This window comes from Dermochelys coriacea, chromosome 1, assembly GCF_009764565.3.
Source record: "Dermochelys coriacea isolate rDerCor1 chromosome 1, rDerCor1.pri.v4, whole genome shotgun sequence".
In the NCBI taxonomy this organism is placed as follows: Eukaryota; Metazoa; Chordata; order Testudines; family Dermochelyidae; genus Dermochelys; species Dermochelys coriacea.
Window position 1 is genome coordinate 123,225,853 of NC_050068.2, and position 17,546 is coordinate 123,243,398.

At 42.3% G+C, this 17,546-nt stretch overlaps 1 protein-coding gene across 5 annotated transcripts in view; it reads right to left on the bottom strand.

The window, feature by feature from the left end:
• Positions 1–17,546, bottom strand: part of TUBGCP5 (tubulin gamma complex associated protein 5) — a 47,284-nt gene that overhangs the window by 4,755 nt on the left and 24,983 nt on the right. For all 5 annotated transcript variants that reach the window (XR_006274907.1, XM_043494392.1, XM_038376213.2 and 2 more), the window contains 4 exons: positions 14,520–14,604; positions 14,292–14,412; positions 12,297–12,475; positions 10,924–11,049 (listed from right to left, as the gene is read on the bottom strand). Coding sequence is in view for 4 of the 5 variants with exons in the window: in XM_043494392.1 (XP_043350327.1) it covers positions 10,924–11,049; positions 12,297–12,475; positions 14,292–14,412; positions 14,520–14,604 (511 nt within the window). In the remaining variant the exon portion in view is untranslated. The remainder of the gene's footprint in view (positions 1–10,923; positions 11,050–12,296; positions 12,476–14,291; positions 14,413–14,519; positions 14,605–17,546) is intronic.

Sequence of the window (17,546 nt, forward strand, 5' to 3'; positions counted from 1 at the left end):
AATTCAGATTAATGTAGATAATACAATCTGATATATTTTATCACGGCATTTAAACCTGAAATTACTATTCAAAATACACTAATGATATTAGCTAAAGCTACTGCAAACAGGTACAGCATATGCTGCCTCTACAACAGCAGTTTTCAACCGTTTTTTCATTTGTGGACCCCTACAAAATTTCAAATGGAGGTGTGGACCCCTTTGGAAATCTTAGATATAGTCTGCGGACCTCTATGGGTCTGCAGACCACAAGTTGAAAATCACTGCTCTAAAATACAACAATTCAACAATGTGGCAGAGCTCTATAGTGGGTGGCACCTTCCTTTACCCCCCACTTCATGCTACCCCAGTAGAAATAATCTTGAATATATTTTTAGACACATCTCAACAGCTTGTTTGAATCCCTTAAAATTTGGGCAAAAACCAAAACCAAAAAACCCCCAATAAATGGTTACTCACCCTGTGTAGTAACTGTGAGTCTTTGAGATGTCTCCCCCTATGGGTGCTTCACTCTAGATGTACTTACATCCTCTGCGCCTATGACTGGAGATTACTCATAGCAGTGTCTGTTCAGCCTGCGCATGTGTGTTGATCCCTGCTGTTATATATCAGCACACAGGTAAACCGCTCTTAGTTTCTTCTCTGCTGTGTAGCAGAGAACTCCAAAGCAGAGGGGAAGGACAGCAGATAGTGGAGAACCCATAGGGACCCACATCTTGAAGAATTACAGTTACTGCACAGGTTGAGTGACCATGTCTTCTTCTAATAATGTTCCTCTGGGTGCTCCACTCTAGGTGATTACTGAGCAGTTCCCTTTAAGGAGGAAGGGCCTTCAGAGCAGAGTCCAGTATTGAAGAAAATATAGCTGAGCCACACACAGCATCAGAAGCCAAGTCATGAGTTATTGCATGAGTTACTTAGCAAAGGTACATACAGAGGCTGAAGTCACAGCTCAACTTATTTCACTGATGGGAACATTTTTGCAAAAGGCTGTAGAAGTGGAAACTGATCTTGTAGAGTGAGTTTGTATGCTGAGTGTGCTTGGAGATTACAAGATTGGTAGTAAGAGCTAACGCAATCAGATATTCACTTGGGAAGCCTTTGTTTAGAGACTGCAGACCCTTTTGATGTATCTGTGATCGAGACAAATAATTTGGGAGTCTTTCTAAACAGTGTAGTCCTGTCAAGATAGAAGGTCGGGGCTCTCCTGACATCAAGTGTGTGTAACAACATGTCCTCTTTGTCTAGGTGAGGTTTAGGGTGGAAGATCGGGAGATGAATGGGTTAGTTAATATGGAACTCGGAAGATACTTTTGGTAAAAACTTGGGGTGTGGTCATAATTTGAATTTGTCTTTGAAAAGTAACATGAAAGGATGGTATGCCAAAAGGGCCCCTATATTCCTAACTCTTCGTGCTGATGTGATGGCTACCAGAAATGGTGTTTTCAAATCGAGAAATGGAGGAGTGAGCAGGTAGTCATTGGTTCAAACAGAGAATCCTGTAAGACGTTTAAGAACCGGATTGAGGTCCCAAACTAGAGTAGACTGACTGGTGGAAATAGATTTCCGAAACCCCTCAGGATCCTCATTGTCACTGGCTGGGCGAATACAGAATAACATTCTATTGAAGAATGGAAAGAAATGGCTTATGACAACTGTGGTTCTTTGAGATATGATGGAGACATGTATTCTACATAGGTGTGTGTACACAGCATGCCAGAGCCAGAGAATTTTGCCTAGTAGTACTCAGAGGGGTGGCAGTAGCACCTAATGACCAGCCCTTCCCTCTGGCAACATGAAGCAGAGTCTCCCTGACCCCCAACCCCCTCAGTTCCTTTACACAGAATACCCAGAGACTAGACTCTGATACAGGGGATGGAGGGTGGGTCATGGAATACACCTGCATCTCATCTCAAAGAACCACAGTTGAAGAAGAAGAAAAAATGGTTACTCACTGTAAGTAAATGCAGCCATGTATTCCACTTAGGTACCCACCCCATGAGGTAGGGCTCAGAGTCTACCTAAACAAGGATTGCAGGACCGCCTACCAAAACTTGCATCCACTCTAGAAGATGCGGTAAAGGCATAATGGTTCATAAATATATGCATGGATGACCATGTAGCAGCCCTGCAAATCTTCAATATTGAGACGTCACTGAGGAAAACTTCTGACATTGCTTGCACTCTCTCAGAATGAATTTGTACCTGATGAGGAGGCAGAGACTAGGTGATTTCATATGCAGTCTTGATACAGGATGCTATCCATTTAGAAATCATCTGTGAAGAGACTACTTTCCCCTTCACATTATTTGCATATGACGAACAGGCGAGGCAAAGCACAAAACAGTTTAGTCCTGTCCAGACAGAAAGCTAGACATCCCTCGACATCTAATGGATGGAGATGCTGCTCCTCCAGAGATGAATGCAACTTAGGAAAGAACACAGATAAATATACCACCTGGTTCAAACAGAACTGAGAAACCACTTTAGTCAAAAATTCAGTGTATGGTTGTAAATTCACTTTTTCCTTAGAGAATTGTATATAAAGGAGACTCTGCCATTAGAGCATGCAACTCTCATTCTCTTCTTGCAGATGTTATCTGCTATGAGGAATGCAGTTCTCTGACACAAAAGTGGAAAGGTACAAGATGCCAGTGGCTTGACTGGAGACACCATTAAAGCCGCTAGGACCGCGGTAAGGTCCCAAAGAGGAACCAGCTCTTGGACCACAGGATAGAGATGAAGAAGCCCTTTTAAGAGTTTTGCCACCACAGTAATGGAGAAGACTGATTTTCCTTTAATGGGGGGATGAAATGCCGATATCACTGCCAGATGCACTCTCAATTAGCTAAGTGCAATTCCCAACAACTGAAGGTGCAGCAAGTACTCCAAGATGTTCTGGATGGAAGCCAGTGTTGGTTGAATTCCGTGGGCCAACCACTACACCAAAAACCGCTTCCATTTTTTCTGAAGAGGCCATTCTGTTAGAGGGTTTTCTACTGTTGACTAGGACCTGTGGAACAACTGCTGAACACTCCTTTTCCTCCTCATTTAGCCAAGCAGCAGCCATTCCATGAGATGCAGGGAACTGAGTGTGGGATGCAAGGTGTGTCCGTGATGCTCTGCGAGTAGGTTGGGATGAAGAGGAAAGAGGTATGGAAGGCTGAATTGACAATGTGAGAAGGTTGGAGAACCAGCATTGCCTTGGCCACACTGCAGCAATGAGAATAACCTGTGGGATGATCAGGATCAGGAGGAAAATGTACAGGAAAGCAGACCACCAGCTGAGATGGAAACCATTGGATACAGATCCCGGACTGAGGCTCCCTCTAGAGCAGAACAGATAGACATTTCCTGTTTCCCAATGGCAAACATGTCAATCGTTGGAACGCCTCAAACTCCAAAGATGACCCAGAGAACAATTTGTTTTCAAAGACCACTCATGGTTGAGGGAAAAATTCCTGTTGAGAATAGTCTGTGAGATGATTCTAGATTCTGGGAAAGTGGTTGGCTATCAGAGTGATACTCTCCTCAATGCAGAACTGTCACAACCGGATTGACTTTTGTTCTCCTCCTTGCCTGGTCACATAATACACTGTGGTATATTGTTGGTAAATATGTGACAATATTGGACTATATATCCAATATGGTCCAAAAAAGCGGGATATATATTGTAGATGGCTCAAAACTCCAGCACTTCGATATGCAGTGAGGACTGCAGCTCTGATCGCAGACCTTGAACTTTCAGCAACTCCAGATGGGCTCTCCAGCCCATCTTGGAGGCATCAGAGACAGACCTGGATGGTAAGGGCTGGATGAAGAGAGCATCCTGACAAATGTTCTCCAAGAGCATCCACCCCAGCAAGGGGTCCTGGACCAGTGGAGGGAGATGGACCAATCTCTTCAAGGAGTGAAGAGTCAGATTGTAAACTGTCCTGAGCCACATCTGATGGAGGCAAAGTCACAACCTTGCAAACTGGACCACCTGCATGCCAGCAGACACGTAGCCCAAGAGCCTGAGATACATTCATTCAGCACATTGTGGAAAGCTGAGATTGCAGACTAAGAAAAAGGTGGTGAATGACTGAAAATGGTCAGTCAGCAGAAATGCTCTCAAACTCTGAGAGTCTATTAGGGCCCAATGAACTCTATTTTTTAAGTGGGAACCAAAATTCACATATTAATTTCCCCCTACTGTTACTCACATCTTCTTGTCAACTGTTTGAAATGGGCCACCCTCATTCACTACAAAAGTGATTTTTCCTCCCTTAATATTCAATACTGTAAACTGAACTGTCTTGTTAAACTGACCCCCCACGTGGTAAGGCAACTCCCATCTTTTAAATGTACTATGTATATATACCTGCTACCGTATTTTCCACTCCATGCATCTGATGAAGTGGGTTCCAGCCCACGAAAGCTTATGCCCAAATAAATTTGTTAGTCTCTAAGATGCCACAAGGACTCCACATTGTTTTTGCTGATACAGACTAACACGGCTACCACTCTGAAACCTCACTTTTCAGAGTTTAGAATGAAACCCAGATGGTTGAGCAGGCACAGTGTAACGTTGACGTCCTCTCTAGACTTGCCTCTCAGTATAGCCAGTCTTCCAGATACAGGAAGATGTGGATTCCTTTCTTCCTGAGGTACGCTGTCACCATGACCATGTATTTGGTAAAAACCCAAGGGGCAGAAGAGAGGGCAACACCATATATTGAAGATGGAGCTCTGCTACGACGAATCAAAGGAACTTTCTGTGGCCCAACAGGTGTCCTGAAGGTCCAAGGCAGCAAACCAGTCATTCTGAGACAATGTAGGGAGGATAGTTGATAGAGTGACCATTTGGAACCTCTTGTATCGGACATATTTCTTAAGGCCTCAAAGGTCGAGAATGGGTCTTACCCTCCCTTGGATTTGAGAACAGAAGCCGTGACCTCGATGTTCCAGCAAAACCTCCTCCACCACTCCCAAAGCCAGTAGAAAACGAACCTGCTCAAGGAGCAGTATCTGGTGAGAGGGGTTCCTGAAGAGGGATAGGGAGGGATGGACAGGGACTTCAAGTCAAAGTTGCAGAAGCTATCAAGAAGCCTGCAACCCAAGAAAGGGGAAAAAATTCATAGGCAGGAGTTGTAGACCAACCTGGATGAGCAAGCATCTCAGAGAGATGATTAAGAAAAAGCAGAAAGCATACAAAGAATGGAAGATGGGAGGGATCAGCAAGGAAAGCTACCTTATTGAGGTCAGAACATGTAGAGATAAAGTGCGAGAGGCTAAAAGTCATGTAGAGTTGAACCTTGCAAAGGGAATTAAAAACAACAGCAAAAGGTTCTATAGCCATATAAATAAGAAGAAAGAAAAGAAAGAAGAGGTGGGACCACTAAACACTGAGGATGAAGTGGAGGTTAAGGATAATCTAGGCATGGCCCAATATCTAAACAAATTCTTTGCCTCAGTCTTTAATGAGGCTAATGAGGATCTTAGGGATAATGGTAGCATGACAAATGGGAATGAGGATGTAGAGGTAGATATTACCATATCTGAGGTAGAAGCCAAACTCAAACAGCTTAATGGGACTAAATCGGAGGGCCCAGATAATCTTCATCTGAGAATATTAAAAGAACTGGCACATGAAATTGCAAGCCCATTAGCAAGAATGTTTAATGAATCTGTAAACTCAGGGATTCTACCATATGACTGGAGAATTGCTAACATAGTTGCTATTTTTAAGAAAAGGGAAAAAAGTAATCCGGTTAACTACAGGCCTGTTAGTTTGACATCTGTAGTATGCAAGGTCTCTGAAAAAATTTTGAAGGAAAAAGTAGTTAAGGACATTGGGGTCAATGGTAAGTGGGACAAAATACAACATGGTTTTACAAAAGGTAGATCATGCCAAACCAACCTGATCTCCTTCTTTGAGACATTTCAGAGCAGCAGCCTTGTTTGTCTGGATTCGCAAAAAGAAAAGGAGTACTTGTGGCACCTTAGAGACTAACAAATTTATTTGAGCATAAGCTTTCGTGAGCTACAGCTCACTTCATGGGATGCATTCGATGCATCCAATGAAGTGAGCTGTAGCTCACGAAAGCTTATGCTCAAATAAATTTGTTAGTCTCTAAGGTGCCACAAGTACTCCTTTTCTTTCTTTGAGAAAGTAACAGATATTTTAGACAAAGGAAACGCAGTGGATCTAATTTACCTCAATTTTAGTAAGGCGTCTGATATCGTGCCACAAGGGGAATTAGTTAATTTGAAAAAGATGGGAATCAATATGAAAACTGAACAGTGGATAAGGAACTGCTTAACAGGGAGACTACACTGGGTCTTACTGAAAAGTGAACTGTCAGGCTGGAGGGAGGTTACCAGTGGAGTTCCTCAGGGATCAGTTTTGGGACTAGTCTTATTTAATCTTTATATTACTGGCCTCGGCACAAAAAGTGGGTTTGTGCTAATAAAGTCTGCGGATGACACAAAGCTGTGAGGTATTGCCAATTCAGAGAAGGACCGGGATATCATACAGGAAGATCTGGATGACCTTGTAAACTGGAGTAATAGTAATAGGATGAAATGTAATAGTGAAAAGTGTAAGGTCATGCATTTAGAATTAATAACAAGAATTTTAGTTATAAGCTGGGGACATATCAATTGGAAGTAACAGAGGAGGAGAAGGACCTTGGAGTATTAGTTGACCACAGGATGATTATGAGCCGCCAATGTGATATGGCCGTGAAAAAAGCTAATGCGGTCTTGGGATGCATCAGGCGAGGTATTTCCCGTAAAGATAAGGAAATGTTAGTACCGTTATACAAGGCACTTGTGAGACCTCATCTGGAATACTGTGTGTAGTTCCGGTCTCCCACGTTTTTGGAAGGATGAATTCAAACTGGAACAGGTACAGAGAAGGGCTACTAGGATGATCCGAGGAATGGAAAACCTGTTTTATGAAAGGAGACTCAAGGAGCTTGGCTTGTTTAGCCTAAGCAAAAGAAGGCTGAGGGGAGATATGATTGCTCTCTATAAATATATCAAGAGGGATAAATACCAGGGAGGGGAGAGGAATTATTTATGCTCAGTACCAATATGGACAGATGAGCAAATGGATATAAACTGGCCATCAGGAAGTTTAGACTTGAAATTAGACAAAGGTTTCTAACCATCAGAGGAGTGAAGTTCTGGGAACAGCCTTCCAAGGGAAGCAGTGGGGGCAAAAGACCTATCTGGCTTCAAGATTAAGCTTGATAAGTTTATGGAGGAGATGGTATGATGGGAAAACATGATTTTGGCAATTAATTGATCTTTGACTATTAGTGGTAAATAGGCCCAGTGGCCTGTGATGGGATGGGATCTGAGTTGCTACAGAGAATTTTTTCCTGGGTATCTGGCCGGTGAGTCTTGCCCACATGCTCAGGGTTCAGCTGATCACCATATTTGGGGTCGGGAAGGAATTTTCCTCCAGGGCAGATCGGCAGAGGCCCTGGGGGTTTTTCACCTTCCCCTGCAGCGTGGGGCACGGGTCACTTGCTGGAAGATTCTCTGCACCTTGAAGTCTTTAAACCATGATTTGAGGACTTCAATAGTTCAGACATAGGTGAGAGGTTTATTGGAGGAGTGGGTGGGTGAGATTCTGTGGCCTGCGTTGTGCAGGAGGTCAGACTAGATGATCATAATGACCTTAATGGCCCTTTTGACCTTAAAGTCTATGAGATCTGACAGTGCCCAAGACCCTCCTGTCAGTGGTGATCGAAACCCATGCATTGTAAAAGAAGGCCGTCCTGTCCCCAAATGGAAGGGACAGGGAGAAAGGAATGATGACTGGAACACTGCTATGGACCAAGGAGTCAAAATGGGTGCTTAACGGGTGCCAAAGGAGGGCACATAGACTGGACAAACCCCAGACAGGACTGCTTCCTTCTATGGGATCTATGCCTCTTTCTGGCATAGTCCCACTGTCTTGGGGGAGGGAACGGCTGCCCAAATGTGTGCTGCGGACGCTACTGCTGTTGACCACCACAGTGGTGCCTCTGCACTGTTGGCGTATATATTCCCAAGGACTGTTGGGTAGCCCTAGAGTCCTTGAAGAAGTGCAAAGTCTCGTCTTATCCAAAAACAGCATTTGGCTATCAAAGGGAAAATCCTCTATGGCCTGCTGCACATTGGGAGCAATGCCCAAATTCTGCAGCCAGGAAGCTCTTCTCATGGTCACGCCTGAGGCCATCATTCTGGCTGAAGATTCCAGCACAGACTGCAACAAAGTCTTAGTCACTAAGCAGCCTTCGGTGACAAATGCCTGAAATTCCTCTCTCGAGGCTTATGGCAGCTGGTCTGCAAACTTAGACATAGCCATCCAGTTCACAAAATCATACTTGAACAGCAATGCTTGCTGGTTAGCAATCTGCATCTGCAAGGAAGAGGAGGTATAAATCTTCCTGCCCATCAGGTCCATTCATTTAGAGTCCTTATCCTTGAGAATGGACTTGAACCTGCCCTGATAGGCTCTATCATTCACCACAGTTAGGAGTAAAAACCCTCACATCCCTCCACCAGAATTAAGTAGTTTTTTTCCTTGTGCTTCAGGCGGTACCAAAGCCAGCATGCTCTAGAGGACCTTTGCAAGCTCAAGGAGTGCACCATTAATAGGGAGGGACTGACTATGATGGATAGAGCCATGAATCCAGGCATTGAGAGGTAGGCTCTTGCCCCTACTGAATCGAGATGAACTCATATTCTAACTTTTGCACAGGGGTTAAGATAGATTTTTGAATATTCAATTGCAGGCAGAATTGGAGAAAGAGGTCTATGGCTTTGCAAGTTGCATCCTGACCTTTCAGAAGCCAACTGTCTAGGTAAGGGAACACGACAATAACCTTTCTGCGGAGATGTCCTGCTACTACTGACATGACCTTTCGGGTGGGGGAGGGAAGGGGAAAGAGTCCTTCAACATTTGTAGAGACTGTGCTTTCAGTAAACAGTTTAGTGCCATCAAAAGGAAGGTCTTGACCGTATTCTGGACCTCCTTGGGAAATCCTGAGAGCAGAAGCCAGAAGGCCCTTATAACTACAGCCACAGAAATCAAATGAGTGGCAGCATCACCAGAGCTGAGAGAGGCCTACAGGATATGTTCAGGTGAGTAGTTGGCCTTCTGCAATAATTGCCTGGAATTGCTCTCTATGTTCTGCTGGTAGATACTCAATAAAGGAGTTCAGCTTGGTATAATTTATATAGTTTTACTTCACCATTAATGCCTGGTAGTTGGTGATTCTCAACTGTAAAGTGGCTGACAAATATCCTTTTCTACCAAACAGGTTGAGGCATTTATGATCTGTATCACAGAACGTAGACATAGCATGGTGCTGACTTCCACGTTTATTAACCCCCTTAACCACTAAGGAGTTAGGAAAGGGGTGGAAAAATACAAATGGAGTCCTTAGAGGGGACAAGATATTTTTGTCTGCACTCTTACATGTGGACAGAATGGATGCTGGGGTATGCCAAACTGAAGGATCGTTAACAATCAGGGTAATGCAGGCAGATGAAACTGTATGAAGGATGCCAAGTAGCTTATGATGTGGTTCTTTAACCTCCTCAAGATAGATCTGCAAAGAATCCACAACCTTCTTGATAAGGTCCTGCCAATTTACAATTCAGAATTGCCAACTTTCAACCATTAAATATACCAAGCTGAACTCCTTTATTGAGTATGTACCAGCAGAACTTTATAGTCTTTAGTTTACACCATATTTTGAGTACCTGAGGAACCAGCAGCCTCATGGGTACCAGGCTGGAGAGAAGTAGGGGCGGAAGTCGCTGAAGTTATCAGAGACTGCGACTTCTTTGAGGTAGGTTCCCTACCTGGAAAACTCAAAGCATGGTCTCTGGCAATCTTATGAAAGGAATCGTGCTCTCAAGGAGTACGGTTCGGAGACAGTGAAGGCAGCGGACTTACTCAGAGACCAACATACAGAGGAAGCCCCCTGACCAGTGTCAGAGGCTGGGCATAGTGAGCTCTCCACTGTGAGGAGTCAGTTAGAGCTCCCTGTTAGCTCTAGATTTTAATGCCAGACAGAAGTTGCACTTTTAGAAAATATGAGACTCCCTGAGGCAACAGATGCACAAGGAGCATGTCAGTCAGTCACCGCGAATCCCCGCTAGCACAACAGGCAGCATGTGAAACCCGGAGAACTTAGCATGCTCTCCCAGCAAAGTAAAAATTCCCAGAAGAGGAGAAATTATCAATCTAAAAGCCATATATATATATATATATATATATATATATATATATATATATATGTAAAAATTAAAAATCTTTTCAAAAAAGACAAAACAACCGCTAAAACTACTACCAAGTACTAACTACTAACTATACTAAGAACAACTATAATAAACTAACTACCAAAAGAACTAAGGCAACACAGTTGGGGTAAAACACTGCAGACAACTGATAAGGCTTTGTCTCAGGCCAATGCAGGTGAGAAGGAACTGAGGGTGGTTTGCCCAGGCAGTGGTATATAACAGCACAGAGGACGAGACTGAGTAACACGCTTGCGCGGGCCAAACAAACACTGCTCTGAGAAATCTCCAATCACAGGCACAGGGGGCACGAGAGCACCTGGAGTGGAGCACCTATAGGGACAGTACTCAAAGAATCACCACAAATTCCCATATCTTCTAGCCATAGGTGACCCATGTACAACTTGAAGTAGAACTGAACTGTATAATTAAGGAAATTACTCTGAGTGGGAAGCAAATGCAGGTTTGCAAGGAAAATGAGTCTCAATTGTAACTGTGGAAAGGCTACTGCCTCTCCACAAAATCTATAAGTACCATATGTAAAAATCCAACATATACTGTATGATTTGTAATGACAAACATTTTCTCCCTTGTTAGGCTGAAAATACCATGTATTCAGTTTTACTTAACACATACCTTTTCTCTCAGCAGGCAGCGATCATGGATTGTAGACAAATATCTATAATGAATTTTAATCAGTTGATCTAAGTCTTTGGCTTCTTCTACCTGGTGCTGAAACTCCAAACCTGTACTGTGAAGAATCTTTAGAAGAAAAACCAGGGAGCATTAACATGAATACCAACTCTATGACTGGAATCCCCATAGTTCTTTTCTCTGCACTTCTCTGGGGAGGTCTTTTTCGAGTCTGAACCTCAATTATTCCCTCCCTCTTCCATCACTACCTTTGAGGTTCAGTCTTATGGCCACCATCCATATAACCAAAAACTGAACTTCCTTCAACATTCAATTATATTCTTTAATTCAATAGAGCAGCGGTTCTCAAACTTCATTGCACTGCAACCCCTTTCTGACAACAAAAATTACTACGTGACCCTGGGCAAGGGCTGAAGCCCAAGCCTCGCTGCCCCAGGGCTGAAGCCCTCGGACTTCAACTTCAGCCCTGGGCAGCAGGGCTCAGGCTTCGGCTTCAGCCTCGAGCCCTAGCAAATGGAATGCTGGCCTTGGTGACCCCATTAAAATGGGGTCACGAGTCACTTTGGGGGTCACAACCCACAGTTTGAGAACCACTGCGATAGAGAGGGCTGCTGTTGTACCATGGACTGAATATGCCACTTCTGTAGGTGTTGATTCAGGGCATGCTACCATCATTAGAAATCCCAGTTCCTGAAGGCCTAGGAATCAAGAGACTGGGACTGGAAATAGAACTCAGAACCTCTTGCATAACACAAAGCATCATCATTAAGAAAGTGGGCCAGCTTCCATCTGTTCTCCTTTCAAAAAGAGTGTATTAACACAGAATTGCAATTCATATACAGTAGTAGGGTAAGTGTGGCTCTCCATAGGTTCCTGCTTCATTTAACAGAATATAAACTTTTGGAAATGGATTTTAATTAACTCCCAGAGGCACCCATGTAAAGACACAACTTTTGCAGTAATGCTATTAGGAGTGCAGAATAACAGCAGCTTACTGAAATCTATTGTTTCTCTTGACATTAACGTCCTTTCTTTGTAAACCTTTGGGGTGAAAAGTTAATCTGAAGAAAAGTGTTACTAATATCAAAGAACTGTCCACATTAAAAACTCCTAAAGTCTTTGTAATATTTACTGATTTAAGATGTCTTACTTAAAATTCAAACAAACAATCAGCATGAATATTTTCAATATACATTCCTTTTTAGTTCAGGACTTAAAACTGAACAAAATAGACATTAAGTGAAAACATTACTTATTTACACATGCTTAGTCAGAAGTTGTTTTGAATTATTAGCTATGTTATGACTACAGTTAGAAATTCCTACAATACATCAGATTACTGTAAAAGGACGAACCCTGGTCATGATGTAGTTGTGTAAGCTGTTAACAAAATGCATGAGTTTCACTCGTAAGAGGAACATACGGTGAATTTGTTGTTTTATAAGTTCTCTTTGTGATCCAAACTGAGGAACTGTCTCTTTTTCTAATTGAGGTCCTTCCTTAAACTGTGGTTTTTCGATAGCATTTACTAGCTCTAAAAATGGAGAGGAAAAAGTTTGGGTGAATATTTATAAAATAAATAGATATTAACTGCATTTAAATATTAATTAAAACTAAAATGTATTTTTTTTTTAAAGTTAACAGAACATAATATACTGAAATAGCTTTTGTCCTTTAATTCAGATACTTTATCAGTAGCTATATAACAATTATATATTAAAATTGTAACTGGGAGGCGATATTGTGATGCAATTAATTAATGTTTGCTACATATTAAAGATAGAAAGTGTTATGTAAGTGCCAAGGTTTATATATTACAAAATTAAAAGAATTACATAAACAAACTGTTATCTCCACAAAAGGGAGAACACTTCAAAGCCCAGTCATGTCCGTACAAATTAAAACTCATTTTAGCAAATTAGAAAGTACATTTCTCAATACCTTCAGTGACACAATGATCCAATAGGGTTATGAAAGTCTTTAGGTGAAACCCAAGCCCAACCACTCAAACTCTCTGGATGACACAGTTATTTATTTTCAAAGGTTAACCAGAGTGGACTACTTTATATAAAACTCTTAATAGTATCACAGGTTTCAGAGTAGCAGCCGTGTTAGTCTGTATTCGCAAAAAGAAAAGGAGTACTTGTGGCACCTTAGAGACTAACAAATTTATCCACTCTATACGGCTAAATTCAGTGCCTTGCATAATCACAGGTTTCAGAGTAGCAGCCGTGTTAGTCTGTATTCGCAAAAAGATTTGTTAGTCTCTAAGGTGCCACAAGTACTCCTTTTCTTTTTTCTTAATAGTATGAACACCAAAAGGCCACTGAAGTGGATATTGGAAAAATCCCTGACTCTCCTCCCCAGCACTCCCACACACCCTACTGATCTTGACCACACAATTGAAGAGCCCATAGATGTTCTGCCAGCACAGGAAAATTAAACTCCCAAGTACACACTCTGATTTACATAATTTTACTTTGTAGTTTATAAAGGGTAAATAACTATTGTCACAACCACTTAGGACAGGAAGTGATGTTACTGGTAAAATCATGGCTGTATTTGCATTAGGATATGATGCACAGGACTTCCTTCAGTAGCTATGGCTGAAGAATAACATAGCAACAAATCTCAGAGATTTGAGAAACAAACAAAACTAACTATCGCTGAATTAAGGTATGGTAGATGGTAGGGGTCCTTTGCAGACAAAGTAGGACTGACCAATTCTGTATTTGGTGCCTAGATACCACAGCACAGTGATGGCTGCAAAAGAAATGCCTCAATAAATATAGCCAGCTATATTTAATAGGTGTGTTAAATGAGACATAGATATGATGAACTCTGTAAAGCCATCAAGGATCCAACTAGTTTATAATCTCATATCCTGGATGCTCATACATCCATTACCACAAATGAGAGAAATTTGCCATCAAGATGGATGGACATTGCCCCTAGCAATGTCAATTTTACTTCAAAAACTTGACTTCCAAAATCATTTAACTGCTTACATAATCAAGAAAGGATTCTCACCATGGGCCTCATTTGAACACCAATGAAGTCAATAGAAAGACTCCCATTCATTTCAGTGGGTTTAGATGAAGTCCCATGTGACTTTCACACTGCTCTGCTGAGCGAAATTAATTTAGCAACTATCTTTCCCAGTGCCTTGTAAATGCTACCAACAGGGGTTATTATGCTGCAATACTGACTTTTCAAAGAGGCTACTGTAATACTGAGTGTATTCAAACAGCTGTCAATAGCATGGATACCAAAATGCCATAAAACAAGACCTTATATTTTCAGTGATACAGATTTAAGATTAACAAGAAATATTTCAAGAAATTTCTTACCATCAAATCGTAAAACATCTAAGCTATACTTGGCCCACTTTATTTGTAATAAGAGAAGAAACACTTGATTGTAAATTTTTTGACATTCTAAACTTATAACTATATCCACAGGCCAAGGGACCTAAAGAGGAAAAAACACAAAAAAAGATAACTTAATTTGATGGAGCAATTTGTGGTTACTTCAAATGTATTTTAAAATTAAAGCAAAAAAAAATCATTATATTTTACCTTGTAGCTCAATATTAAGCCATCTAAAGTATGGACAGGGAGTTTCTTCTTTGCTGTATCAACACTTTCAAAAGATATAGACAGCCTACAAAAAGAAACAAAAACTCTAGTTGCCAATGGTTTGCATGAAACTCGTGGTTATCTTAAAATATTTTGTTTTAATCTGTCGTTACTAAATATTAATGATCAGATTTAACCTGGTAGGGAACGATTTGTAAAGATAGCTCTGCTCGAAGCTTTGTAAAAATATTGTTTGACAGAATTACTAATGAAGACACTATTGCAAGTGAATATATAGGGGAACTTATTGTGGAGAAAAACAAAAACAAATGTCTACAGGTAAAATATAGTTCTAGTGCACAGATTAATTAATGCTCTGATATTTTAAGTAGATAACCATATGCTTGCTTCCACCATACTGCATTTTGAATACTCTATCAAACCACACAATAGTTTCTAACTCAAAACACAGGGACAGAATGACCCAAAGTGGTTGAACTTACAGCTATACCGAGGACTAAGAACACAACAGAGCCTAATATTTATTAGGAAGAATCTGTCCTATCTCGGGGCCTCTCCTTTTGCCCCTCCACCCCCACGAACATGATACAGTTCTGTGGTGACCTAGAATCCTATTTTCGACGTCTCAGACTCAAGGAATATTTCCAACACACCTCTGACCAACATATTAACCCACAGAGACCTTCCTGCCAACACTACAAAAAGAAGGATTCTAGGTGGACTCCTCCTGAAGGTCAAAACAGCAGCCTGGATTTCTACATAGACTGCTTCCGCCGACGTGCACAAGCTGAAATTGTGGAAAAGCAGCATCGCTTACCCCATAACCTCAGCCATGCAGAACACAGTGCCATCCACAGCCTCAGAAACAACTCTGACATCATAATCAAAAAGGCTGACAAAGGAGGTGCTGTCGTCATCATGAATAGGTCAGAGTATGAACAAGAGGCTACTAGGCAGCTCTCCAACACCACTTTCTACAAGCCATTACCCTCTGATCCCACTGAGAGTTACCAAAAGAAACTACAGCATTTGCTCAAGAAACTCCCTGAAAAAGCACAAGAACAAATCCGCACAGACACACCCCTGGAGCCAGGACCTGGGGTATTCTATCTGCTACCCAAGATCCATAAACCTGGAAATCCTAGACGCCCCATCATCTCAGGCATTGGCACCCTGACAGCAGGATTGTCTGGCTATGTAGACTCCCTCCTCAGGCCCTTCGTTACCAGCACTCCCAGCTATCTTCGAGACACCACCGATTTCCTGAGGAAACTACAGTCCATTGGTGATCTTCCTAAAAACACCATCCTAGCCACTATGGATGTAGAAGCCCTCTACACCAACATTCCACACAAAGATGGACTACAAGCCGTCAGGAACAGTATCCCCGATACTGTCACGGCTAACCTGGTGGCAGAACTTTGTGACTTTGTCCTGACCCATAACTATTTCACATTTGGTGACAATGTATACCTTCAAATCAGCGGCACTGCGATGGGTACCCGCATGGCCCCACAGTATGCCAACATTTTTATGGCTGACTTAGAACAACGCTTCCTCAGCTCTCGTTCCCTAATGCCCCTACTCTACTTGCGCTACATTGATGACATCGTCATCATCTGGACCCATGGAAAAGAAGCTCTTGAGGAATTCCACCATGATTTCAACAATTTCCATCCCACCATCAACCTCAGCCTGGACCAGTCCACACAAGAGATCCACTTCCTGGACACTACGGTGCTAATAAGCGATGGTCACATAAACACCACCCTATATCGGAAACCTACTGACCGCTATTCCTACCTACATGCCTCTAGCTTTCATCCAGATCATACCACTCGATCCATTGTCTACAGCCAAGCGCTACGATATAACCGCATTTGCTCCAACCCCTCAGACAGAGACAAACACCTACAAGATCTCTATCATGCATTCCTACAACTACAGTACCCACCTGCTGAAGTGAAGAAACAGATTGACAGAGCCAGAAGAGTACCCAGAAGTCACCTACTACAGGACAGGCCCAACAAAGAAAACAACAGAACGCCACTAGCCATCACCTTCAGCCCCCAACTAAAACCCCTCCAACGCATCATCAAGGATCTACAACCTATCCTGAAGGACGAGCCATCGCTCTCTCAGATCTTGGGAGACAGACCAGTCCTTGCTTACAGACAGCCCCCCAATCTGAAGCAAATACTCACCAGCAACCACACACCACACAACAGAACCACTAACCCAGGAACCTATCCTTGCAACAAAGCCCGTTGCCAACTCTGTCCACATATCTATTCAGGGGATACCATCATAGGGCCTAATCACATCAGCCACACTATCAGAGGCTCGTTCACCTGCGCATCTACCAATGTGATATATGCCATCATGTGCCAGCAATGCCCCTCTGCCATGTACATTGGCCAAACTGGACAGTCTCTACGTAAAAGAATGAATGGACACAAATCAGACGTCAAGAATTATAACATTCAAAAACCAGTTGGAGAACACTTCAATCTCTCTGGTCACTCGATCACAGACCTAAGAGTGGCTATACTTCAACAAAAAAGCTTCAAAAACAGACTCCAACGAGAGACTGCTGAATTGGAATTAATTTGCAAACTGGATACAATTAACTTAGGCTTGAATAGAGACTGGGAATGGATGAGTCATTACACAAAGTAAAACTATTTCCCCATGGTATTTCTCCCTCCCACCCCACCCCCCACTGTTCCTCTGATATTCTTGTTAACTGCTGGAATTAGCCTACCTGCTTGTCACCATGAAAGGTTTTCCTCCTTCCCCCCCCTGCTGTTGGTGATGGCTTATCTTAAGTGATCACTCTCCTTACAGTGTGTATGATAAACCCATTGTTTCATGTTCTCTGTGTGTGTGTATATAAATCTCTCCTCTGTTTTTTCCACCAAATGCATCCGATGAAGTGAGCTGTAGCTCACGAAAGCTTATGCTCTAATAAATTTGTTAGTCTCTAAGGTGCCACAAGTACTCCTT